A 14,340-nucleotide genomic window follows, 5' to 3' on the forward strand; every position below is an offset into this window, starting at 1 on the left:
TGGATTGGCTGTGTGTATGGCAAACAAATGCCTTATCCACTGCACTATAGAACCAACCCTCGAACCCGGCACCACATATAGTCTCCTTATCCAACATGACCAGGCATGATCCTTGAACTCAAGTGCCAGGTACAAGCCCTGAATAGTCAAGTGTGGCTCCACCCAACCCCCCCCCAAGAAATCATAAAATCTGTTACTATGTGGTGAAATACAGCATGTTCAAATCCTAGAACCAAATGCTAAGTGGTATCCCCAGTCGAAATAATGCAATAACCACAGTAAGTCAAAGATTTGCTCCTGAAATGGGAACAATGCAGATCTGGTTTCCAAAACAGATTTGAGGCACTGCTGATGGCAACAGAAAACATAATCTTATAAATGGCATTTAAAAGGCAGAATCTGGGGCCGGGCAGTGGCGCTAAAGGTAAGGTGCCTGCCTTGCCTGCGCTAGCCTTGGATGGACGGAGGTTCGATCCCCCGGTGTCCCATATGGTCCCCCAAGCCAGGAGCAACTTCTGAGCACATAGCCAGGAGAAAGCCCTGATCGTTACCGGGTGTGGCCCAAAAAAACCCAAAAAAGAAAACAAAAAAAAAATAAATAAAAGGCAGAATCTGAGAGTGGGAGAGAGAGTGCAAGGGTTATGGTGTTTGCCTTCCAATGCAACCATACAAATGGTCCCGGGAGGAGCACCAGGGTTATTTAAAGCACAGGGCCAGAAACAGCTACTGGAAAGGGCCAGTGCATCCCAAATCCCACCACTCAAGTAAGAATTTTCCTAGAATTTCAGAGGGCTGGGGCAGGATATTAATAAGAGCTGTCTGTGAATACCAAAGGGAAGGCATTAATAATCTTTCTGGTGAATGGGAAAAACAGCCTCAAGCCAGTATGAACTAAATTTTCTGATGTTTTTTTTTTCATTGGGAAGGGGAAAACCCAGGACCTCAAACATGAAAGGCAAGTGCTATACAGCAGAATAGCGTTGATCCTAATAGGACTGGTACTTTGTGCGTGGGCAGCAAAATATCCTTTTTTCCCTCTTTTCAAGTGCAGTGCCTCTGTCCACTGAATGGAAGAACTTAGCCTGAAATGCATAAACTTCTTGGTGGCAACTTATACTCGCTGGTGGTTTTTCACCTGTAATTGATGACTCAGATGATGATATCACCAGCTCACAATTCAATAAGCATTTATTGGGCCTCAACCCTTTACCTGATACTATCTATGCGAACTGCAAGATCAGTAGCAAGGAAACGAGGTTGACTCCCCACCCCCCCGCCGAGAATTCTGAAGTCCAAAAGGAAGATGAGGAAAACAGAAAGAGCTGGCAGTACTCTTGCATCACAGGGCCCCCAAAAAGTCACGAGACCTGCTCACATTATTGGGTAAGCTGCGCTAATGCTCCCAGCTCGAATTGAACAAATAGGGCTGGGGAAGTCGAAGACAACCTACATTTCACGCAAACACATTCACCTCCCAAATCTAGATCGAACCCAGTCTATATAAACACAGATGACCCGTCTGTTAAGCCAAGCAGCCATCCATCCCTACCCTGCAGTCATGGAGGGGCCGTCTGCCAGCATGTTGGCACAGGGCAGACCGCACCCACATCTGCAGTGCTGAGCCCTCATTCATCACTTAGGCTGCAGCAGTGTTCATGTAGGCTGCAGTTGTGCTAATATGTTTTACAATCACTGCTCGTCTACCCGTAGCCTAGCTAAGAAGGTGAGTGACTAGAAAAAAAGCAAAGAAACTTAAAAAGTCAAGCCAGCACCCTATTTGCTTCTGGCCACCCACGAACTCCATCCCCACAAGCAGAAGAAAATACATCCCCCATCTCAAGCAATCCCATGCGTCCGGCACCTTCTTCTGAGAGAACAGATCTGTCACCTAAGCCTGGCACCCAGCCCTTATGATTATTCCTAATTACTCAACAATCCGGAGTTTGCCTTGACCCCCACCACTGCACAGCTAAAGTTGGGCTGGTTTGTCTGAGGCCCCCGGGCCCTCTTTGAGCACTGCAAACAAACTGCCTGAATGAGAAAACAGCTGGACAGGTGCCACAGGATGCATTAAAAAAACAACCAGATGTGCCTGCATCAATCTCACCTTTGCTCAAAGTTCATTAAGAGACTGGCAACTACTTGATTTGTAGGCACCCCTGAAAGAGATTAATTGGGAACAATAACAATAAAGCACAGGCGCCAACAACAGACCCTGAGGGAAGCTGCTTGAAATAGGGGCCTTCAACCATGACTCCATGGGCAGGTAAGGGCCTGCAGGTATTAAAAGGTTGAATGACACTGTTTTCAAAGAAATTTGGGGTAATGCTGCTTCAGCAGTAAGAGGCATATCAAGTGGGGGGATAAAACTTGTTCTCAGGTTTTTAATTAAATAATTTAATCCTGGGGCCGGAGGGATAACATGGAGGTAAGGCATTTGCCTTCCATGCAGAGACGGTGGTTCAAATCCCAGCATCCCATATGGTTCCCGTGCCTGTGAGGGGAGATTTCTGAGCATAGAGCCAGGAGTAACCCCTAAGCGCTGCTGGATGTGACCCCAAAACCAAAAAATAAATAAAATAAAAATAAAAAATAATTTAATCCTACATGTTTACTTCTTTCAAGCTTTAGTGGCTCACTCCGAAAGAGATTTCCCAACTCTCATGGATTAGACTAGGATCTATTTGCAGAAGAGCATTTGCCATGAGTAGGTCATGTTGCAGGCGTCAGAAGCAACCAATGCTTTTTAACGTGAGATTCTAAGCACTATAAAGTACTTGAGATTGTGGGGCCCGAGAGATAGTAAAGAAAGGCGAGCTTGCCTGGCACATGACCAATCCCGGTTCAATCCCTGGCAGCCCAGAAGGTCCCCAAGTCAGCCTGGAGTGATCCGTAAAGGCAGAATAGGAGAATGTCCTGAGCACAATTGGGTGCAGTCCCCACCATCACCAAAAAATAAATAAATGAGATGGCAGTACACTCAATTTTTGGTCAAAAGGTAGATGACAGGTAGATAATAATAACAGTAATTTTTAAAAAATAACCTTTCTGCCATATCACAAATGCTAAGACACCATTCACTATGTCCTTTGGATCTACAGCCATGTATGTAAATAACAAGGATTCAAAAGCAGGAAAAAATATTTTTATTACCCAGAGTCATTTGGATATTCATGTTTTCATTTGCAGGTCATACAAAACAGGCAGAAAGGCCTTAGGCAATCAACAAAAAACATGTGTCTGTCCCATTATGCACCAGGTTCAGACCATGATTCTGTGGGCTTTACCTGGCCCACAGGCAGGAACATTCCCCACTCATTTTCCACACTCATTTTCCAAAGACAAGAGCTTTGTGCCCTGCTTGTTGCTGTGTTCCCAAGGCCTACCACACTGCAACAGAGCTCAGCAATCATATGATGAATGAAAAATCATTGGGGCCAGTGAGGTGGCGCTAGAGGTAAGGTGTCTGCCTTGCAAGCGCTAGCCAAAGAAGGACCCTTGGTTTGATCCCCCGGTGTCCCATATGGTCCCTCCAAGCCAGGGGCGATTTCTGAGCGCTTAGCCAGGAGTAACCCCTGAGCATCAAACGGGTGTGCCCCCCCCAAAAAAATAAGACCTAAAGAAAAATCATGTTCTGTGTAAAATGGGGTCAGAAAGATCACTCTAAGGCCAGAAGCGATAGCACAGTGGTAGGGTGTTTGCCTTGCATACGTGGCCAACCCGGGAGCATTCCACATGGTTCCCAAGCCTTTCAGGGAGGGAGGGAGGGAGGGAGGGAGGGAGGGAGGGAGGGAAGGGAGGGAGGGAGGGGAGGGAGGGAGGGAGGGAGGGAGGGAGGGAGGGAGGGAGGGAGGGAAGGAAGGAAGGAAGGAAGGAAGGAAGGAAGGAAGGAAGGAAGGAAGGAAGGAAGGAAGGAAGGAAGGAAGGAAGGAAGGAAGGAAGGAAGGAAGGAAGGAAGGAAGGAAGGAAGGAAGGAAGGAAGGAAGGAAGGAAGGAAGCTCACACTCTGATCACCACAACTTTGGTGTAAAATGCAGCTACCCTCATCACCGAAGTCCAGGAGCTGGAGTGATAGTACAGCGCATAAGGTGCTTGCCTTGCACATGGCTGACCCGGATATGATCCTCGGCAACCCATTTTGTTTCCCACACATCGCCAGGAGTAGTGCAGTCAGGAGTAAACCACTCCTGAGCAGTGAGGTTGTGACCCCCTACATGTAGACACACCCACACAAACTAGTCCAGTCCATCAGTATACAGTATCCCCCCAAAGTCTAGGTTCTGCCTCATCTGGTTGCAATATGTTAGAGTGTCCCCAAAGAAAGCAGAGGCTCTAAGACACTTGGTTCTGACAGCCTCTGAGCCCACAGGGTAAGAGCCCTATCCTAAAGACAGCCCAGCCTGTGTCCAACACACACCAATGCCAGCGGCCAGTCTAGGTTAGCACCTGTGCTTGGACTAACCAGCTAGAGCATGGTCTCCAGAAATCCCTTACTGGGCTCTCAGGTGCCAGCTCCCTGTGGGGTTTTGGGGAGTGGCAGGACACCTTTCTTATGCAATGACCAGAATTCAGTGAAGTCCATTTCCCTGGACTTGCTGGAACAGCTCCTAACTCCAACCATCGTTTCACCTGGTAGGCTGCAGGCTTATAACACAGGGCAAGTAGGGAAGGCTCAGCCTCCCCACTTTCTCTAGGCAAAAAACCCTCTCAAATTGTCCACTGATTGGCAACCTGAAAGCTCTCCAAAGCCCCTTTTTCCCTTTGCTTTGGGGCCACTCCTGGTAGTGCTTAGGGCTGGCTCCTGATGATGCTCAGGGGAGCAAGGGGCTGAGGACTGAATGCCAGTGCATGATATACTCTCACTCAGGCCCCTGAGTCTTCCAGGCAGTCAACACTGATCTCCCATGAGTTTCTGGCAAATAGCTTCATCTCAGGGCCTCCTTCCAGCAGAGTCGGGTCTTCTGCTGACCAGCTCCCAAGGGTCTCCTTGATATAAAAGGTACCTTCAGGGTTCCAAAGCTATAGCACAGCCAGTAGGGCATTTGCCTTGCACAAGGCCAACTCATGTTCAATCGCCATCATCTCATATGATCCCCAGAGCCTGCCAGGAGCAATTTCTGAGAGCAGAGCCAGGAGAATCCCTGAGTGCCACCGGGTGTGGCCACCCCCCAAAAAAAAATAAAACCAAAAAGGTATCTTTATTTCATTTCCCAACCCCTCAGGAAATTTCAGAAGGTAAAGAATCCCCTGTCAGAAATCTGAGGGCAAAGATCAAACATGCCTGTGTTATAAATCACATGATAACAATCACTTAAGAAGGATTCCATCTCGACTCCTCCTTCTTAAAAAGTTTACTGTATTAGTCTGGAAGGAAATATTATTCACACAAAAGCTAGTCACTCAGTGGCCAGATAAGCCCAGACTCTCACCTCACCCCTCCTCAAGGTCTGGATAGCATGGACTTGCCAGCCAGGTCAGCGTTTCTCCACAGGAGTCCATTTCCAGACACCCACAGGCAGGAAAATGGTCCTTCAGTAGGGACAATACAGACATGCAATGCATAAAGATGGTAATTTATTACATACAATGGATGCCCTCGGGCATTAGTCTTTAATTCTCTACCAGGGAACCAAAAATAAACAAATAATAAAGGAATATGAAAGGATCCAGTAAGCCACACAAAAGGAAATTCCAATGACTGGAAAAGGTTTCTGGTTTTATTTTAGCAGGGTCAAGTTCACCTGTTAAATACAAAACTCCAGAGAAGAAGCCAAGATGCACAGATGCACAGAGCATTTGTAAGGCCTGTGCCAAGGCCCGAAGACTGCAGTGCCCAAAGTTGGAGAAATTTCCTAAACCTAAGGAAATTCACTGATATTTTCCATGCTCAGCAATTGCAGGCCAATGAGGCCTGATATTGTAAAGGGAAATGAAAAAGAAAATGTCTAATTACCCTGATAATCCAAGGAAGAAAGAAACCAAAAACCTTCTAGCTCCTAAACACAAAACCAATTACCCAAATTATTTTATTGTCTCCAACTATTGTTCCACTGGACCCACAAGGCCACAGACTCCAGGTTAAGGATTTAACTGTTTTGTGGACTCTTATACTGCAATCTTTGGTCTGACTCCGAATTTTCACTTTATTGATATACAGCATCACTTCAGTCTAGTCCTGGATCTCTTTCACTGATTGGACACTTTCCATGCCCTATCCTTACCCGATGCTGAATGTAGTATCATGGCATGAACCAAAGCAGCCTGAGTGTGTCTAGAATCAGACTTAAGGATGTCGCTCAGCATCTGTCTCACACTCGGGACTTGGGCTTCCTTCAAACAATGATACTGGAATCCACCCACCCTACAACTTCTCTCTCCGACAAGCTCCACTGACAGCATCATTTGGCCCAGCTCCAGATCGACCTCATCAAGGGATGTCTTATTTTGAATCGTGTAAAGGTCTAATTTTGAATTTGTAAGTCGTGGGGGGGCATTAAGGGTCTCAGTAAACCCTGACACCCATCTGCAAATGTTACTATAATCCCATGGAACCTCATATGGAGAAAAAAATAAATAAAACAACAGGATAACATAAAAGCCCTGACCTTTAAGGCTGGGCTAGCACAGACATCTAATAAACATGCCTTTGAAAGAAGTAAATTGTCCAGACAAAGCTACTATTATTGATTTATTACATTTCCAGAGAATGGAAATGTTGACTAAGAACAGGCAGCCTTTTATTCCACTCGAGAGGGTCAACTCGAAAAATCTCCCAAGACACCCCTTCCTGCCTTACTTCTTTAAAAGCCCTCCCTTGGTGTGTGTGTGTGTGTGTGTGTTTTTTAACCTCAAAACCATCTATAAGAGATGGTAAAGGTAAAGAAGACAATTCTTAATGGGAAAGACGTCATGACCATGTCTTAAAAAAAAAAAAAACAGACAATGAGGCACTCTGGTTTAGGTTGAAACTGGAAAACCTGGGGAAATAAACAGCATCCTCAGTCAAGACGGTTCAGCCAACAAGTCACAAGCAGTGAGTGATGCTACAGAAGAGATTTCCACCAGCAGGATTTCAAATGCCAAACCCTGGCTACCTTTCACAAAGCAAGCTCCACTCTGCCACCATGGACAATGACAAGCCACAGCCGCCCTATTAATACGGTCCACGCCTCAGCCAATTTCACAACACCCTACCTGGAGAAAGGGGGCCATGGCCCCCATTCTACACAGATACATGCAATCCACCCCATTTCTATGTGGGAACTATACCACCTAAAAAGAGCCCATACAACTGAGACGAGAACTCCACTGTGTTCATGTCTCCGAGGCCCAAAGAAATCCCTGCTCTGTGGCTTCTTGGTGACTTCCACAGGGCAGCATCCCTCAGATGCCCATCCATGTCATCACTCTCCCCCCAGGGAAAAAGATAAGAGAAAGAAAAACAAAAGATGAGAAGAGCCAAAGGCTCAGACATCAAAGGAAGATTCAACACCACAGTACTCCTTCTCTGGGCCCCAGAAACAAAAAATCCTGAAGTCATTCCTTAGTGATGAGTATTCATTCTATAGCAGGCTGCATGTCCAGCCCAGTGGTTTGCAGATCAAGTCCTTGCCCGAAGCTCTTAGCTCACACACACACACATGCAACTCCTGGGAATCTCCCAACTTGCTGCCCTGGTCCAAATTCCCCCAAGCTTACCATGGTCAGAGTTGTAGTGGAAAGCAGGAGTATTTGAGCATTTCAGCTGCAACAATGAGGTCAAAGCCCATCTCGGGTGTGAGCAAAAGTGAGTTTCTGCAGAGATCTTGGTCGCTTCAAGACTGCAGCCTGGCACCTCAACCACTGCTGCAAATTCGGCTGCATGCCCAGGCTTCCCGGGCCAGCACTGCTTAAGGACCAGACTGACACTCTGCACATCCCTCAGAGCACAGGCGGAGGAGAGAAGGCTTCGAGACCAATACTTGCAGTCCGGCTCCAAATGTTTTTTGAAAAACGGGGCTGGTGAACCTTGCAATTTTAAGCTAATGAATTTATTATGAACTAGAGTCCAGTTGTTTTCCATTTTAAGTGCCTTGTGAAGAGATTATCCTTTCCCCAAATATTGCAGTTATTAGCTCCCTGTCTCTCTGTCTCTGTCTCTCTCTCTCTGCCTGCCACCTTTCTCCTTTTCATTACCCCCCCCCAGGCCACACTCCAAGAAGCACCAGACTTTTTTACCTTCTCAGGCTAAATGTGAGAAACCAATTTTAGCCACTTGCTTTTTTAGCACAGTCTCCCGTACAAGCCGATGCCTCTAGATTTCAACATCTTTGCTATGTGCTGCCTCCATCGTTCTGTGCCACAGGTAACATGCTCCAATTTCCCAGGACATGCCTCTGGGTGAGGTAAGCATTTAGAAAACCATTAATAGAACATGTTTTTGCAATAACACCTCAAAATGGGGCGTCCAATTATTTCTGTTAGCCGCGGAACATTTGTGAAAGTTGCAAAGGCAGAAAAAAAAATGAGGGCGAGTTTATTCGCTCTGGGGGAAAAGAATGTGAGCAGACGCTTTGATTAGGAGTAATCACACAATCACACGAAAGACAGCAAACCACCAAGTTCTCAAACGTATGTGGCTAAGGTGTTGGGGGAAGGGGGGCGCTGCCCTAAACCATTGTTTGCACCAACAGGGGTGGGGTGGGGGGGGAATCCCAATTTCCAGTTGAATCCTTCCTTTCACGTCCTCAGCAGAAATAAACACGCTATTCCCGCCATCTCTTTGCCTTTAAGGAAGTTGCTGCAAATAGAATCTTGGTCCCGCGGTGTCTGTTTAGCTCCATTCTTAATGGACCCTCCAAGAGTACGCGGGTTAGAAGATTTCCCCCCCCCCCTTAGGAAAAAAAAAAACACCCAAAACTCAGGAATTGCTTTTATCTCTGCCCAAATTCCAGGGCCAGGGAAACTCCTTTTCCAGGCAGCTGGGAGAGGGTAAACGGGGTCGCGGGAGTGTTCCCCGCAGCCTGCCCCGGTGGATGGTTTAACGACTTGGGGCTTCCAGCTTCAGCCCGGGTGCTCCGCAGCGGCGCGGTGCGGTCTCCCCCCACTTCCCCAGCGCCCGCAGCCCACCGTGCCCGCTCGCCCGGGCGTTTCTCCTTTCTCGCTCGCTGACAGCCGAGCGGCCCAGGCTGAGGCTCCAAAGTTTGCCGGGCCAGCGAGCTGCAACGGTCCGCGCCCCGGAACACGCACAGTCGGGGTCCCGAGCCTCCGCACTTGCCCCGCCCCCGCCAAGGTTTCTGGGGGGCACAGTCACCGATCTGGGTGCACCTCCATGTGTTCACGGCAGAGGAAACAAAAGAAAGGCAGCTCGGAGATAATAAAACGCCATCTTCGACTAATTGGCAAGCCCCGGAGGGGGGGTCGCTCTTCCCACCATGCAGTCCGCGGGGAGTGGGTCCCCGGCGCCCCGGGAGGGAAGCTCGAATAGAACTGTTTGTTTGGGCGTGGAGGAGGGCTGCTCATCGCGGAGCCCCGGAGTCACTCACTACCTGCCGGCACCACCACCCCCCCACTCCACCCACCGACCCCCTCGTCTCCACCCAGGGCGCCGCCGGGACAACGTGTTTCCCGCTACAACTGCACCGGGGTGATGCTGCCCCGCGGACCCCTCCACCCCCTCCCCGGCCGCCCCAGATCGGTTCCGAGGGGGCCCCGGCGACGGAGCGGCAGGGGCGCAGCGCGGGTACTTACAAAGCGATTAAAGCAGCGGCGGAACATCGCGGCCAAGGCTGGCTGGGCGCCCCGGCGGGCGGGCAGCGGCCGGGCTGGGAGGGCGCCGTCCACCAAACACACTGCGGCGTGGGCCGCCGGCGCGCAGCGGACGGACGGCGAGGCGGGGGGCCGGCCGGCCGCCGCCAGCGCCCCAGGACTCGGCCCCGCGCACCCCGCGCCGCCCCGCCTCGCGCTCGGCCCGCCCGGCCCGGGGGCGGCGGCCCCGTCCTCGCCCTTATCTGGCCCCAGCACGGCCGCTCCCGCCGCAGCAGCCCGCGGAGCCGGCGAGCCTGGCGCGCGGGGGAGGGCGGGCGGGGCGGCGCTAGGCTCCTCCTGCGGGGCTGGGGCGCCCCGCGAGCGACACGCTCGCCCCCTCGGGCTCCGGGGGACCCGGCGCCGGCCCGAACTCGTCCGCGCCGCCCCGCGCTGCCGTCCCGCCGCCGGGCTGGGGCGCCACGGTGCGGGGCTGCCCGCCGATCGCCGGGGAGCAGCGGGCTTCGGAGCGCCGGGTGGGCACGGGCTGGGGGCGCGGGGATCGGGGCCGCCAAGCCGCCCCCGAGCTCGTCGGGAAAGGCGCGGAGCGCCCCGCCGCCGTCCGTGCCGCCGCCCGGCGCCGCCGTCTCACTTGCACTTTCCCTCGGCGGCGGCCAAGCCGGGCTTTGTGTGGCTGCTGCGCAGCGGGGCGGGATTTCCCTGGCGCCCCCCCATCGCCGCCCGGCCCGCCCGCCCCGCCCCCGCGCGCGCCCGCAGCACCCTGGGAATTGTAGTCCCCGCGCGCGCGGCTGCCGCGGCTCCGCCGACTGCGGGCTGGGAGCTCCCCCACTCGCCCGTACCTGGTTTGCGCCGAAGGTGAGCAGCCGCGGTGCGGCCCGGCAGCGCGCCGTCTCGGCAGAAAAGTGGCGGCGGCGGCGGCTTTGCTGAGGCTCTGCGTGGGAAACGAAGCCACAGAGAGGTTAAGCAGAGCCCCCCACACCACATCACCACCACCACCACCAGCCCCCAGAGCGCGGGGATTTCCCCTGGCATTTGCACAGGGTCCTGCCCACAAATCAACTCCTTTACTAGTTAAGGATGGAAATATTGGATTCCTAAAAAAGTAAGTAAATAAATAATAAAGGAGAGAGAATAAGTTATTTGTCTTGCATCTCACAGAGAGAAAGGAGAGACAGAGAGACTGAGAGAGATTTGCTTTGCATCTGGCCAAACCTAGTTGGATCCCAACACCACACAGGGGTGATTTCCGAGCATTGCTGAGTGCTCCCTTTAAAAAAGAAAATTCGAAAAAGGGGCCAGAGTGGTGGTGGTGCAAGTGGTAGGACGTTTGCCTTGCATGTGCTAACCTGGGACAGACCGTAGTGCAATATTCCAGTATCCCATGTGGTCCCCCAAGCCAGAAGCGATTTCTCAGCGCATAGCCAGGAGTAACCCCTGAGCGTCACCGGGTGTGGCCCAAAAACAAAAAAAATTCTAAAAACAACAGAAAATGTCCAGGCTGGAGAGACTACAGTGGGTAAGGTGCTTGCCTCTGTAGGTTGCTGACCCACGTTCACAGCATCACATATGGTGTACCTCAAACACATGCAGGAGTGATTCCTGAGTGAAGAGTCAAGAGTAAGCCGTGAGTGGGATGTGTGTGGACCGCCCACTTCCAAATAAACAAAAACAAAAACAGAGAAGTTGAATCTGGAATTGCAGAGGCTGATTCACCCCAAATCCTATGTCTCCTGCTTTCCCACTTCTGTAGTAGCGCTGGGTCCCAAGCCTGTAGGAGAAACTTGCTATTCTCTCAAGAGCTTATATCCCATACATCCCACAGTACAGTGTGCTGCCTACCACCCTAGGCTTCCCCTTGGGCTGAAAAGGCACAGGAGTGGCCCCGATTTTTGTGTTTGTATGTTTTGGACCACACCTGGCCGGCGCTCAGCGGTTACTCCTGGCTCTGCGCTCAAAAATCGCTCCTGGCATGCTTGAGGGATCATCAGACTCGGGTCCGTCCCAGGTCGACTGCATGCAAAGCAAACGCCTTACCGCTTTGCTATCACCCCAGCCCTTGGAGTGGCTCATTTTGTTATCTGGACTTTAGAGTCATCAAAGCATCTCCATCATGGGCTATATGCAGTGTGCCAGGCATTACACTCGCCATTGGTCTTGGGGCAACCTCTCCAAGTCCCCCAACTGGTGGTGGCAGAGAATCAGACAAGCTAGCATGACTGTGAATAAAGTGTCAGGAAAGCTTTCCTAAAAGTGCTGCGGAGCCCAGTGTGCCCTCAAATTGTGGAAAGGCTTTCCAGGAGCTCGTGAAAGGCAGGGTATTTCCAGGACTGGGTAAAAGTTGGGAACTAGCTGAGGAATACAAGGATAGAGTGATTTGTGGCTGATAGCCTGCTGATAACCTATGGGCAGGGGAGGCCTGAATGGACTCTCAAATCAAGATGATAGCTTGTCATAGATGCCCTCTGAAATGGGAACTCCTTTCTCCAAGCTGAAAGTAGCCCACACAAGGTAAAGTACAAAATGCAGAACATTTTTCTCACTGTCTCATTGCCAACAAATCAGACCAAGCAACTCCTGCTGTTGGCCTAAACTTGAGACATCATCCCAGGACTAAGATGGGGTTTAGATTTCTGTTGAAAGTACATCGATTAGATATTACCAAGTTTCATTTTATGGCCCCAAATCAAAGACTTTGCTTTTCAGTGTGGCAAAGATTTCTATTCCAAGAGAAAGACTCAGTTTTCTGGCTTGACTTTTTCTGAACAAGGGGCTATTCTTAGTTAATTCACAAAACCTACTGTGTTCTGTGCACTGATTGGTCTATTAGTGGACTATATGCACTATATGGTCTATTAGTGGAATTGGGAAGGGAGCGGGTTACAGTGTAGCTATGTATTCAAGACATTAGAGAGAAATCTTATCAGTAAGATATCTGCTTATCAAAAACATAGGGAATAGAGAAGAAACATAGACATTTGAGAAATGTCTTACCTACAGGTAAGAAGTTGAATCTTACTACACACTGTTTTGTTCATCTACTGAAGAGAAGGGGGAATTTAGCTTAGAGATTCATCCCAATCAGCTTTTTTTTTTCAAAGAGAACTGGAAATTGGTTTTAGGAGTATGGTGTCACATCTCACTCTGTGAGTTATCGTCTCATTCTATTGCTAGGCATTTAGGAGTCCCCAGGTAGAGAGCTGTATGTTGGTCATATTTTCATTTGTTATTATGATTCCACTCCATCCATATCCTCCTCATTTACTTCATCACAGCACCTATTCCCATGGGTCTGGGCTAATTTTCTTGGCTAGAAAAAAGCAATTCCACACAAAGCAAAATATGTTCAGCAAAACGTGCAATCAAGAAAGGCGAGGGTTTTTTTTAATTTCCTCCCTGTCGCCAACTCAGCCTGAAATTAGAGCTGCTCACACATCCCTTAGAATTACTTTTCCTCTGTGATTTTTTTAAAGACAAGAAGAAATTATTTTTGTCAGTGCCACTTCCCAGTTTCAAAGACAACTCAAAGGTGTGCTAAAAAACTTGTCAGCGGCTTAGGCAAAGCGGTCCTACCAGCCAGCATTTTCCTGGGGCATTTTCCTTAAACAGTGGTGCCAGAAGGAACTTCCTGCAGACCTAACCCCAAGTGATCCAGCAGTAAACCTGAGTCTCCTACAAGCAGGAATTCCCAAAAAGCCCTGGATCCTCCTTATATTCCCACAGGGATACTTACGGCCATGGGGAAGGACGAGACACTTTTCTTCCTGCAAGTCAACTCTGCTGCCTTGTTTTTTGCGAAAGCTTATCCTATCCATTGATGCTTGTTATCTTTGCACCTTTCCTGCCTCAACCACAACACTGGCAAGGGAGAGCGGTTTCTTGGCTCCGGGAATTGTCCCCTCAGCAGCTCCCCTAGAAATCCAGTGCCTAAGGCCTGGCCAGACTCACTTGCCCTAGGAGACTAAGGAAAGAAAGGCAGTTGGTGCATCATTCCCCAAAGCCCTGCCCCTCAGACCCTAAAAGGATTTTCTTCTGGGACTTTGAAACATACCTCCTAGGGCTGGGGCACTTGCCTGCAGCTAGGTCAAGACCTCAAATGGTCCCCTGGGGCACAGCCAGGAGTGCTGCCTGAGCACAGAGCCAGCAATTAGTCCAGAACATCTCCAGGACTGGCCCCCAACCTCCCCCACTCTCCCACTCAAGCTTGTCCTTGATATAGCCCATTTGAAGTATCTTCCTCCTTTCTCCCTCCCAAGGCTAATGATTTTAAACCATATTTTCCTAATTATTGGCCCTGGCCATTTCTTCTTATTATTATTTTAGTGGGGCCACACCCTGTGACACTCAGGGATTACTCTTGGCTATGTGCTCAGAAATCGCTTCTGGCTTGGGGGAACATGTGGGATGCCTGGGGATCCAACCAAGGTCTGTCCTTTGCTAGCGCAGGCAAGGCAGACACCTTACTGTTGCGCCACCACTCCAGCCCCTTCATTTTTTATTGCACTTATGTTTTAATATTATTTTGTATACAGTCACCATGAAATTACAAAAAATGATTAATTTCCCAGGTTGCAGCTTGAAAATTCATTGGAAGATCAA

General features: G+C 50.0%; 1 protein-coding gene across 1 annotated transcript in view; it reads right to left on the minus strand.

Moving 5' to 3' along the window:
• ATP11C (ATPase phospholipid transporting 11C) overlaps positions 1-9,829 on the minus strand; it is a 202,777-nt gene extending 192,948 nt beyond the window's left edge. Inside the window, exon 1 of the mRNA XM_049767475.1 lies at positions 9,730-9,829. Coding sequence (XP_049623432.1) covers positions 9,730-9,756 — 27 coding nt within the window. The 5' untranslated portion in view covers positions 9,757-9,829. The remainder of the gene's footprint in view (positions 1-9,729) is intronic.
• Positions 9,830-14,340: the final 4,511 nt, after the last annotated feature.

The sequence above is a fragment of the Suncus etruscus genome, chromosome X, assembly GCF_024139225.1.
Source record: "Suncus etruscus isolate mSunEtr1 chromosome X, mSunEtr1.pri.cur, whole genome shotgun sequence".
Taxonomy (NCBI): domain Eukaryota; kingdom Metazoa; phylum Chordata; class Mammalia; order Eulipotyphla; family Soricidae; genus Suncus; species Suncus etruscus.